General features: G+C 40.4%; 1 protein-coding gene across 3 annotated transcripts in view; it reads right to left on the reverse strand.

The window, feature by feature from the left end:
* Nucleotides 1-13,324, reverse strand: part of kif26aa (kinesin family member 26Aa) — a 93,199-nt gene that overhangs the window by 19,278 nt on the left and 60,597 nt on the right. For 2 of the 3 annotated variants that reach the window (XM_046836739.1, XM_046836740.1), the window contains exon 5: nucleotides 7,173-7,365. In XM_046836739.1, coding sequence (XP_046692695.1) covers nucleotides 7,173-7,365 — 193 coding nt within the window. Of the gene's footprint in view, nucleotides 1-7,172; nucleotides 7,366-12,935 lie in introns of all 3 variants that reach the window. The other variant, XM_046836741.1, reaches the window with a different exon arrangement.

Raw genomic sequence — 13,324 nt, forward strand, 5'->3', positions numbered from 1 at the left:
TTTTGTCCGCTTCACACAATCCCCTTCCACCCTGTGTGCGACCCTGTGTGCTGGTAAAAACCCTCCAGTATGTGTTTACTGTCAGTATTACAGTCCTTCCACCAGGGACGGCTTCAGAGCACGGAGCTATAAAAGCTTCCACAAGCTTCACTCAACCATACAGATAAAAGAATTCATTTTTCAGGAAGTGAATGTCTCGGATGGTCAAGCGGAACTCGGTCTCATTACATTACATTTTCTCTCTCTCTGACCGTAAGCCTCAATTTCAGATACTATACACTTTCAGTTTAACGCATAGAACTGTTACGACCTACACGTGAATAACACAAAAATAAGTATTCAGTGTGACATGAATTGTAAGGTGTTTGCCAATCAAACAGGACTAAAGCAGCTCATGGGAGCATTTACTTTTGTTAATTTATCAAACAAGAGTTATAGTAAGGGTTTTGGTTAGGGGGCTTAGAGTAAGGGTTAGATCTTAGAATTGAGAAGTAAGGGTTTGTGGTTAGGATTAGAGTTAGGATTAGGTTTAGCTAAGGGGGTGAGGGCTGGGGTGTCGTTAGGTTTAGAGTTAGGTTAAAGTGTAGCTAAGAGGTTGGAGTTAGGGTCAGAGTAGGGTTTAGGTTAGAGGATGGGGTTGGGGTTAGAGTTAGGGTTTAGGATGGGGTTGGGGTTAGTCCTAGGGTTTAGGTTAGAAGTTTAGGTTAGAGGATGGGGTTGGGGTTAGAGTTATGGGTTAGTGTTAGGGTTTAGGATGGGGATGGGGTTGGGGTTAGAGTTAGGGTTTTAGGGTAGAGGATGGGGTTGGGGTTAGATTTAGGATTAGTGTTAGGGTTTAGGATGGGGTTGGGGTTAGAGTTAGGGTTTTAGGGTAGAGGATGGGGTTGGGGTTAGAGTTAGGGGTTAGTGTTAGGGTTTAGGTTAGGGATGGGGTTGGGGTTAGAGTTAGGATTAGTGTTAGGGTTTTAGGGTAGAGGATGGGGTTGGGGTTAGAGTTAGGGGTTAGTGTTAGGGTTTAGGATGGGGATGACGTTGGGGTTAGAGTGCAGGTTAGTGTTAGGGTTTAGGTTAGAGGCTGGGGTTGGGGTTAGTGCTAATGTTTATTTTAAAGGTTATCTTAAGCGATAGGGTAAGATTTAGTGCTGGGGTCTAGGTTAGAAATTGGAGTTAGTTTGTGATTAGGGTTTTAGGGTCAGGCTTAGAATCAAAGGTTAGAGTTAAAGATTAGTGTTTGGGCTAGGGTGAGGATTAGAGGTTAAACTTTATGGGTTATGCTTAGGGTCTGGTTTAAAGGTTAGGGTTAGTGTTTTGGAGTGAAAAAGTGGTAATTTCTCCATATAGATTGTTTAATAATTTATAGCGTAAAAACATGGTTGCTGAATTCGCATGTCTCTGAGCATGTGCATGATAGTTGGCTGGTAGCTGAAAAATCTATCATAATAAAACGTAAACGCTTTTTCTATAAAGTAATTTTCCCTATTAATAGAATGCCTTTCAAATACTTAAAAAAAACTGTAATAAAGTTAGTCATTTTTATTACATCTATTTGTTATAAATATGGCAATTCCAATTGATGATAAATTATTAAATAAATTAACTAAAGAACTTTTGCAAAACGACCACTGCTTCTACTACCATCAGGCATCCTGCCAGAATTCATGAGAGAGTCACACTTATTGCTAATTGCCTTTTTCTTTAGTGTCTTTCTTAAAATGAATTCTAGGCTACGCCATTGGTTGAGTGTCTTGGCTGTCCATCAAGCGAGGAGCCAGGTGTTAAACGGCGAGGCATGATACGTGAAACATTAATCTGAGAATCTGGATGTCGGCCAAAACTTCATCCATTCTCCAGCATAAACCCTGTCAGAGAACAAACAGGAACTCTTCCATTGGGGCCATGCCAATTTCTCTGGCTGGCTTCCACATCACACACTAAGAGGGAAAGGTGATCTGTGTAAGCCTCCTAAGATACTGTACTATTAACTTTTAGCATTCAGCTATGTTGTTCTTTGACTGTTTCTGCAGTGTGCCTGGTTGTCCTGATAGTTCTAGATGAGAAGGTCCCTATGAAGTACTACAGTGACAACATCCCAGAAATGTTATAAACATAAATTACTTGTTGGAACTGCCAAGGAATCTGATTCTCTGGTAAAGCATTGCTGGAGCTCCTAGAAGTAGCAAGAAATACATTTCTGAGATAAATTTTTCCCCTAAATATTCATGATCTTAGACCTTAACCTGCAAAGCATGAAAATGAGAGTATTTAGTATTACCTGCTTTTAACTAATTACATTCTAGTGGCCAGTGCTTGCAAATATAAAAAAAGAAATGCTACATTTGCTGCTGCTTTGACTCAGCAATTCCTAGGAACAGTTGCTTTTGATGGACTGTTAGTTGGAGATGCCATCTGGAATTCTTTACCATGCACTAATAGAAAAACACACTAATAATAAACCTCACAAGTCATTACACCATGCCACTCACGCCAAACATTCTGCTGCGCTAAGCACAATACCAAGCTAAGCAAGGTGTTTGCGTTTTTTTTTTTAAAGCATTTTATACTAAATTAGATTCAGCCAACCGAACAGTTACTCCTCAGCATCATTTAGACCTAGAGTGAGAAAAATGTTTATAGTCAACACCGATGGGACTTAAACCCAATTTTTCGGCTTGAAAACTCACCAGCTAATGTATTCAGTGGAAAAACCAGAGTACAAATTAGTATCAATATATGTTGATACATATACATCCATTCCATCTCCTTACCACAGATCCCCAGCTCTGAATATTTCAGCATGGTTTGCATTTTATTCTCCTCGGTGGAACTGCGATATAACAACTCAGTGGACCTCATTAGAAGTTTCTTCACTCTGCCTTGATGCAAGGCTCATTAGGAATTTGCAGCTGCTGGCTTGTAATGCCAGCTGCCCATTTGCAACTCAATGCACAAAACACTTTTCTTAATAGAGATCTATGGAACAGGTTGGTTTCCTACCTGTGCAGGTCTCAGGAGAACTAAAAGACGTAGTAAGTTCTCAAACTTCAAGCCATTTCCTTCAAGTGATAAACTTCTAACCATATAAAAATTCTTTGCATTTTAGCTAGGACATTACTTTCCCAACTCTGACCTCAAATCTTCATTCTGGGAAATCTATTTCATTGGCTGATAATGAAGAATAAATAGAAGTGGAGGATAAACCTTGTTTTTTTTAACCATTAAATACTCTAAAATGATCATATCTATACAGAAAACCCAAAGTGTTTTATTTAACTGAATAATTGAGACAAGCCCCAAGTTTAACACCTAGTACAGTTATGGTATCCACAGGTACGAAAGTGATTCAAGATGAACACCTCCTCAGAGAGGACACTGACCAGTACTGGTAAAAATACTTTCAGTGGAAACCCAGCATCTACTGGTACAGAGTGAACACCTCCACTAGTATTCAGGGAAACAGCATCTACTGGTACAGTGGAGACACCTCCACTTGTATTTGGAGAACAGCATTTACTGGTACAGAGTGAACACCCCAAGTAGTATCAAAGAAATATCATCTAGTGGTACAGGAAAAACACCTCCACTAGTATTTAAGAGACTCTTACTGGTACAGGGGGAGCACATCTACTAAAATGTAGGGGACAGCATCTACTGGAACAGGGGGAACACCTCCACTAATATTAGTGAAACAGCCTCTACTGGTACAGGGGGAACACCTCCACTAGGATAAAGGGGACAGCATCTACTGGTACATTGGAGGACACCTCCATTAGTATGCAGGGGACAGCATCTACTGGTACAGGGGTAACACCTCCACTAGTATACAGGCGAAAGGAACTACTAGTATAATGAGAACACTTGTATACAGGTGAAAGGCTCTACTGGTACAAAGGGAACACCTCCAATAGTACTTAGGAGACAGCATCTAGTGGTACATGGGGAACACCTCCACTGGTATACAGGGGACAGCATCTACTGGTACAGGGGGGACACCTCCACTAGTATATAGGGACAGGAACAACTGGAACAGGGGAACACCTCCAGTAGTATGAAGGGACAGAAACTACTGGTACAGGGGAACACCTCCAGTAGTATAAAGGGACATAAAATTCCACTGGGTGGACACATTAACCAATATTGCTTGATGCTTTATATTGTATCAGTGGAACAGAATCCATTGATTTAATAGGGGAGATTATCTTTTGGAGAAAACCATCCACTTGTACACCAGACTGCATTCAATATAAAAGGGGAAGAATTCCAGTGGTACTGGGAGATAACTTTCCTTTGTATTGAGTAATGGCACCCATTGGAATCAAGTTCTTTATTTGGATACTGCGAAAGTAACTGGCAAAAAAATGGATCTCCTTGTAGGGGAACACTTTGCATGTCTTACCATGACTTTCCATTGTATGGGGAAATGACACCTGATACTATCAAGGGGTGGTTCTTCTTTTATTTCAGTTACATGGCATCCCTTGGTATCGCAAATTGTTTCCCCTGTGTCATGATGTAAATGAAAAAATCTCTGAATATCATTGGTTAGCATGAAAATTGGAATTTGTTGTATATGCTTGGGCTACTGCTTATTGCACTTTTACCCAACCATTGCTAACTCACTCTGTTTTGCACACCAGAAATGACATGTTGTTTCATGTATAGACTTGTCTTGGAAGGTGAACTGAGGACACTGAGGATGTTGCACCTGATGGAGGGATTTAAGCTGTCCCTGAAGATCTCTTTAGTGAAGCCTGAACTGGTGATGTCATTGTCCTTGTTGGAACAGTTGTGGGAAACAATCTCCGTGGTGAGTTACCAGCAGAGTGGCTTAGTGTTTATGTATTAACTAGTATATTGCTGTGCAATGATTTCTGGAACACACAAAAAATTGCCATTTGAGAAGGTCTGAAGACCTGGTGTAAGTCAGAAATTTAATAAAAGATGTAGCCAAGCCTTTAAATAAACAAGGACGCCGATTTTAAACAGAACATGGACCATGCGGATCATTGTTCAGCTGACGCTGCTATAAATGTTGATCAGCAGATGTCTTGTCAGTCTTGTTAACACGTCCTGATGCTAGCTGTGAGACGGGAATGAAGATTGTCTGGCAGTGCTAATCATTTGAAACTGATATGTGGCCTCCCTCTCTTAGATTCAACACTAATCTCTGGCAAACACTGAGCTGGAAAACCGCCAGGGCAGAAAGCACATTTCCAATGCTAGTTACTGCAGGGTAAATAAATACGGTTACATGATTTGCACTAAAATGGGGTATTGCAATGATTTTCATAAACAGTGTGACTGCACTATACGTTACCATGCAGAAACAAGCTGATGAACCTCGAAAAACCGTTAAAGGCAGCTCCATCTGGGGATCTTCTCGGGTTTATTTCTGTTTCTGTGACTTTTCCGAATAAAAGTCTACAGTGATTTTTGCTACAGCAACACGTCAAGTGCATTGCTTTCAGGGAACACTTCGATCCCACAGAGTGCAAGAGCCAGACTTTACAAAGTGCTAGTTGGCACAATGTTCTAACAGACCTCCATATTCAAAGCCATGTGTGCATGTGTTCATCTTTGTGTAGTGTCTCGGACCATGTCTCACCAATCGTCCTTATGTTTTAGTATCACGTTCACTAGACCTAGCTCTCGTGAATACCAAGCCTCTGTATTCTGATTCCTCGCTTTTCATGTCACATTTTGGATCCTTGTTCTCTTTTTTGCTTAGCTTTTAATTCACAACCTTTCCATCCGAAGTCCAATAATCTTGTCAATGCGCTACCACTTCCACATGTGACCCACGTTTATTCGAAGTGTACCGGGATCTCGTCTGCGCATACTGAGGGCTTCTATGTTATCAAGACCATATCACCAGTAACGTGAGAATAATTGACATGTATTAGGTTGAGCTTGATAACAGATCAGTAATTTAGTACAATCCTTCGATTACACCAGACTAATCCAATTAGTCATTTAATAGATAATCTGAGGAATTTCATTAGAGCTCAGTGTAAGTCATTGTGTCCAAATTCTTCTTTATTACAGACTAAGACTGTTTAATGGAAGTGTCCTTCAACACAGAGACTTGTCCTTACAGGGACTGATGTATTTGAAGCTGTTGCTTCCTAACAGGTAATTATGAGTGGGAATCTTTTAACAAGAATTCATGACAATGTTGTGTTTTTGTTTATTCCACCAAAAATATTGATATACTTACATTTTTATTTATTCTAATTTATTTATATATATATATATATATATATATATATATATATATATATATATATATATATATATATATATATATATATATATAAAGAATTTTACTACTAACAAAAAAACTCAGCTATACTACTATTCCTACTAATTATAATTACAATAATAATAATTGAAAAAAAAAATGCCTCTACTACTACTATTATCACTTCTTCTATGATTACTACAACTAATATAGTGTGAATATGACTACCTTTAATACTACTACTACAATTAATAATACTAGTGTTATTATTGCTTCTTCTACTACTACAACTAGTGTTATTACTACTACTATTATTATTAATGCTACTGGTGTTACTACCCTTCTACTATTACTATTAATACGACTACTACTATTAATACTACTAGTGTTACTACTTCTTCTTCTACTACTACAACTAGTGTTATTACTACTACTACTAATAATAATAATACTAGTGTGATTACTACTACTACTACTAGTGTTATTACTATTACCACATCATGACCCTGATTTATGACTTTATAGCCATGTTGCCCTTTTCCTGCCCTCTCCACAGCACAAACTTGCTCTTTTTATCCACCTGCCCCCTGCTGTGACCTTTGACCTGTCCGGTTTTTCCCACTCCCACTGGTTGCTCAGCCCTCATGTTCAGGAACGCTCACTGGTATTCCCAAATAGCTATTTGAAATTCCATCGCCCTGGGAATTGGGACAAGTGCCCTCTCCCGAGCCATCTCACACACAGACGTCTTTGATGACGACTTGACAACTGTCCAAGAAAACATTCTTACAGATTAAATCTTTAGTTTCTCATCTCTAACTAGACAAAGTCATGTATTGTTGGGATCCAAAGCAAATGTTGACGTGAGGAACATTACATCATCGCTATGTGCTAAACATCTCAGCAGCCTCAGATCTCAGACATGTTACTGTACCTTGCCCATCCCGGGGCAGTCTTTGACCTTTGCCCCTGCCCTGAGTAGGCATGGTGGGACAGGTGGGGGTGAAAGCTGCAGAGCCACACTGAATCCCTCCGTGTAGAAGAAGGGCTCGTCGGGGTCGGGTGGGGACAGCGGAGGAGGAGGCTGAGGCTTCTTCCGTTTGGAGAGGTTCAGCTTCTGAGCAGCCCTGAGGAAAAGAAAAACATAGAGCAGATGGAGGTCAGATAGAGGTCACCAATGTGGAACAGAAATACAACAACAAACTGAGCTCTTTCTTTTATTGTTCTGTCTGCCTGTACATCTGACACTCTGTCTGTATCTGTCTGTCTGTTTGTCCATCTATCCTTCTGTCTGTCTGTCTGTCTGTTTAAATGTCTAGTTTTATGTCTGCCTACTTTTCTATCTGTCTGTCTGTCTGGTGAACTCACTGTGTGTCTCTGACTGTCTATAGATGTCCATCTATCCATCCATCCATCCATCCATCCATCCATCCATCCATCCATCCATCCACTTGTCTGTCACTCTGTCTTTGGGTTTTGAAAAAATAAAGTTCCCTTTTCTATCTGTGCTATGTCAGCTCTATAATAAAAGCTCTACAGTAGCATGATGCCAGCACTGATACAGCTCTATGACAGATCTATACATCTTTTAGAGAGTGCTTTGTCAGCTCTAGAACAGCACGATGCCAGCTCTGTGACAGCGCTGTGACAGCTCTATGATAGCTCTTTATATCCTTTAGAGAGTGCTGTGTCAGCTCTAGAACAGCACGATGCCAGCACTGTGACAGCTCTATGACAGATCTGTACATCTTTTAGAGAGTGCTATGTCAGCTCTAGAACAGCACGATGCCAGCTCTGTGACAGCTCTGTGACAGCTCTGTACCTCTTTTAGAGAGTGCTATGTCAGCTCTACAACAGCACGATGCCAGCACTGTGACAGCTCTATGACAGATCTGTACATCTTTTAGAGAGTGCTATGTCAGCTCTAGAACAGCACGATGCCAGCTCTGTGACAGCTCTGTACATCTTTTAGAGAGTGCTATGTCAGCTCTAGAACAGCACGATGCCAGCACTGTGACAGCTCTATAACAGCTCTATGGTACAGAATATGCTGTGGATTTAGAAGCTTTATAACAGGGATTTGTAAAGTGGAAGCACTGCATACAGTGTGTTCTGGTTGACACCAACATCATTTAACATTTATGGAAGGAGTCTCCAGTGTCAGAGCGGTGCTGATGAAACATTAGTGCTCTCCCTCTTTTTTCCTTTCTTATAGTCTCTCACTCGTCCTCATTTTTTACTCCACCTTCTGTAGTGCAGCTTCTTCAGGAGCGCAGAGTCGCTGTGTAATTACAGAATCCGTGAAGGACGGAGCAGAAGCCAGTCAGGGGATTTGAGCAGTGAGTGTGTGTGTGTGTGTGTGTGTGTGTGTGTGATAATGACCTAAGAGTAAATCCTAAAGGGTTTTGAATAATGAAACACACACACACACACACACACACACACACACACACACACACACACACACACAGATATTTGAAATCATGTTATTATACATTCACATTAAAAATGTAGAAAGGGAGCGGGTGGAGGGTGGAGGGTAAACACGTCCTGGCAAGTCATGTGACACTTTGCCTTCTCCGTGGCAGGAATATTGAATTTCCATCAGAGGCGTGAAGGAGCTCAGCAAGTGCGAGCAGGATGAGGAGGAGGAGGAGGATTAGGGAGGCCAATCACACGAGAACAAGAGGTAGAGAGAAAAAAGATGGCGAGAAAGAAAGGAAGGAGGGTTTTTCTTGGCGTGTAGCCCCGTGTCTGGAGGACAAAGCCGAGTTCACACTTCTTACACATGCAATTTCTGAGCCTGAAAAACAACCTCACAATACATTTTCATGAGGATTGAGGATTGACATATCATCCAGGAGCATGTCGTGTTCTCCCAACACATGCTAGGCTAAGCTCTGACACGCTAGACTCAACCTTGACCAGGCACAGCCACCTGTTAAATCTGTTTTCCATCTGAGAGTTTACACTGAAGAGCTCCTGAACCTCACACTGAAGAGCTCCTGAACCTCACACTGAAGGGCTCCTAAACCTCACACTGAAGAGCTCTTGAACCTCACACTGAAGAGCTCCTGAACCCCACACTAAAGAGCTCATAAAACCCACACTGAAGAGCTCCTGAACTCCACACTGAAGAGCTCCTGAGCATCCCACCAGATAACTCCTAAACATCACAACAGAGACCTCCTCAACATCAAAACAGAGAGCTCCTAAACATCACAACAGAGAGCTCCTCAACATCAAAACAGAGAGCTCCTAAACATCAAACAGAGAGCTCCTAAACATCACAACAGAGAGCTCCTGAACACTGAAGAGATCCTGAAGCTCACACTGAATAGTTCCTAACCTCACATCAGAGAGCAAGTGAACCTCACACTACAGAACTCCAGAACTTCAAACCAGAGAACTCCTGAACCTCACACTGAAGAGCTTCTAAACCTCACATTGGAGAACTTCTGAAAGTCACACTGAAGAGCTCCTGAACCTCACATTGGAGATCTCCTGAAAGTCACACTAAAGAACTCCTGAAATTCACACTGGAGAACCTCTGAACAAGAGCGAGAACTTGTAGGGTTTCTTGAGTTGCAGAGAAACACAGGACACATTTGATATCACTACATCAGCTCTATGACAGTACTTCAAAAGCATTATAACAGCTCTACAACAGAACTACAACCAATCTGACAGCACTATGACTGCTCTATAACAGCTCTATGACAGCAATATGGCTGCTCTATGTCTGATTTACAACCACCCTACAACAGCACTATGACAGCTCTATGACAGCTCTACAACAGCACTATGAACACTCTATGACAGTTCTACAACAGCACCACAACAACTCTATGACCACACTATGACAACTCTAAGACAACTATTAATAAAGCTGTATGGCATATAGCAATAGCACTATAATAGTTTAATACCAGATGTTCAACGGCACTACAGCAGCTGTATAAAAATACTATGACAGATGTATGCCAGCGATGCAACCACTCTATGTCCACATTATAACAGTTCTATGACCATTCAATGACAACAGCACTACAACAACTCCAGCAGCATTACTGCAGCTCTTTAAGAATGCTATTACAGCACAGCGGCAGCATTTACATCACTGTGACAGCTTTATAATAACACTATGACTGACACATTGCTCTTCCCTAATAATAATTATAATAATTTTTTTAATGAAGCCACAAGCGACCAAATCGAGATCATGAAATCATGATACATCTCCAGGCTGTGAAGAATCTGATCACATTTTCGATTCTCGGTATTGATTTTGTCAAAAAAGACAAATGCTGTCATGTAAAGAACATGTGCTGGAGGAACAATCAATACCCTCAGTAACGTCTTCCTCGGGATTAGTACGGTCCGATAGCACGAGTCTTATCATGTACACGTATCACATTACAGCACAGTGAAATCCTCTTCTTCATATCTCAGCTTGTTAGGAAGTCGTGGTCAGAGTGAAGGGTCAGCCTTTGTATAGGGGCTTTCGAGCTGAGAAAGTGAAGGGCCTTGCTCAAGGGCCCAGGAATGGTAGCTTGGTGTTAAACTCCTTCTTAATAGTAAAGATCTATAGAAGCATGTGGATGTGAGTTCTGAGGAAAACACTTATGGATGGTTTCACTCAAGATCCATAGATTTGGACTGTAAGTAATATAAAGAGTTTGCTACATTTACATCCTTTTGACTCCGGTTCCTCTCAAGGTTCTTCATAAAGTCTCAGCTAATGTTTCCCCCAACCGTAATCACCAGTAGGGGCAAATTTGTAGGTTTTGTGAGTTGTGAATTTTAAATGTATATTTGTTATAAATGAATGAAGTATATGGTAGTGATGTGGAGAGAAGAAGTTTCTAATCATCCACACTGGTAGTTCGGTGGTTAAGGTGTTGGATGGGCTCAGGGGGTTGTGAGATCAAAACCCAGCACCACTATATTGCCACTGCAGAACTCATCAACCCTCAAAATAAGATAACAAATAATCAATCTGGATAAGTGGTTTAGCTGTAGAACCTTTTCTTCTCTCTGACCTTCACACCCTGCTTTGAGGACTGCAGCACTACAGCACTGTGTGAAAGTGAGATGCCCTCATCCAAAATGACTTACAGACTTCTTTATGAAATGTAATCTTCATGTTCACTCAAAAACCACGATAGTGAGTAGAAGAGTTAAAGAAAAATAAATATATTATATTAAGTGATTAGTGAAGTGGAAGGTTGGTTCCTCAAAAGTTGGAGGTGCATAATTGTCTACTGCATCTTTGAAGGCAGTGGCATGAAATCAGACCTGTTCCATCATGACAATGCTCCTCTACACAAAGCCAGCTCCATAAAGATCTGCTTTCTATGAGTTAGAAGATGTGAAAGATCTCCTGCTATAAACTCTACTGAACACCTTTAGGATGAATGTGAACACTGACTGCACCCCAGACCTCCTCACCTTCTCACCTACATCAGTACCTGACTTTACTCACACCTTGTGTCTGAATGAATTTCCACAAAATCTAGAGAAACATCTTCCCAGAAAAGCGGAGCTTATTATAACAGGGGATGGAGAATAAATGTGGAATGGGATGTTCAGAAAGAATCACAAACCAATCTTATAGTTAAGTGTCCACAAACTTTTGCCACATCATGTGTATAGTGGAAATACACTGGATTGTGAGGACTGTATCTCACTGTATCTCACAGTATCTCACTGTATCTCACTGTTCACATTATAGGGATTTCAGAACACTACAGAAGAGCATCAATACATTCATCAATAATAATAATAATAATAATAATAATAATTATTATTATTATTATTATTATTATTATTATTATTATTATTACAATGATATTATTAACAAAAAAAAATAACAATAATAATATTAACAAAATAATAATAATGACATTAATAATAATAATAATAATGATAATAATAATAATAATGACATTATTAACAATAATATTGATATTAATAATAATGTAATAATTTTGTTGCCTTTTTTAATCAACAAAATTAAACATGAAAATATTTATAAAAAAAAAAATAATAAAAGCCCCAGATCCAAATAACTTCAGACTTCTGTACGTTAACTCCATTCATTCTACACTATGTTACCATGGAAACAAACTTCTTTTTAGATTCTGGCTATATATCCTTTTTTTTTTCCCTTCATGCAAGCAGAAAGTTTTTCTGCACACATACAACACGAGAAACTCTCCAAATATGCTCCAAGCGTTATCCAGCTAGCACGATAGCTAATCGTATACCAGCTAACGAGCTTCTTAAACAATACATTCTTAATTAAACACAAATCACTAAGTGCAGTATAGTCCAAGGGTTCCTGTGATGGAAATGAATCAACACCTTTTGAGGAATGAGAAGGATCAGGTGTTGGAGAACCTGAGCAACTCCCTGAGAGAGACGTGTGTGTGTGTGTGTGTGTGTGTGTGTGTGTGTGTGTGTGTGTGTGTGTGTGTGTGTCTGGCACCTGGCAATCTAAACGCAAACACAGCAGCTTTAGTACCAAAAAAAAAAAAAAAAACCCTATTAACACTTGCGAGCAATCTTCCAGCACATGAATGAGGAAAAGGGTGAGGATGAGGATGAGGATGAAGATGAAGATGAGGACAAGGAGGACGAGGTAGGCTTCTGGACCGGACAGAGATCTGTGATCTCTATGAATGTGTGTACTTACAGTTCTCTCCAATCCATTGTCTGGTCTCAGAGTTCATAACAGCAAACAGACAAGCGAGGATGGTTTTTCCTGAACCTTATCTCTTCCAGGCTTCCATGCTTTCGGTCCATGCTTTCCTGAAGCTCGGAGGAAGCAGATGAGATGAGGAATTCGGAGTCCGCCAAACGATGGTTGCATCCAGGATTCGGAATTTCGAAAAGTAAGCAAATCTCAGATACAGGAAAAAAAAGATGATGGTGCTGAAGGTAAAATGAGATCTGATGAGAAAAAAGTGTGGTGGAAAAAAGTTTCCTGGCACCGAAAGCAAATCCAACAGACTCGGGATGGTAGGGATTCCTGGACCATTCCTGAGAAACTCCCACTGGTTGGAATCACTTCATCTCGTCAGG

Source organism: Silurus meridionalis, chromosome 23 (assembly GCF_014805685.1).
Source record: "Silurus meridionalis isolate SWU-2019-XX chromosome 23, ASM1480568v1, whole genome shotgun sequence".
Classification (NCBI taxonomy): Eukaryota; Metazoa; Chordata; class Actinopteri; order Siluriformes; family Siluridae; genus Silurus; species Silurus meridionalis.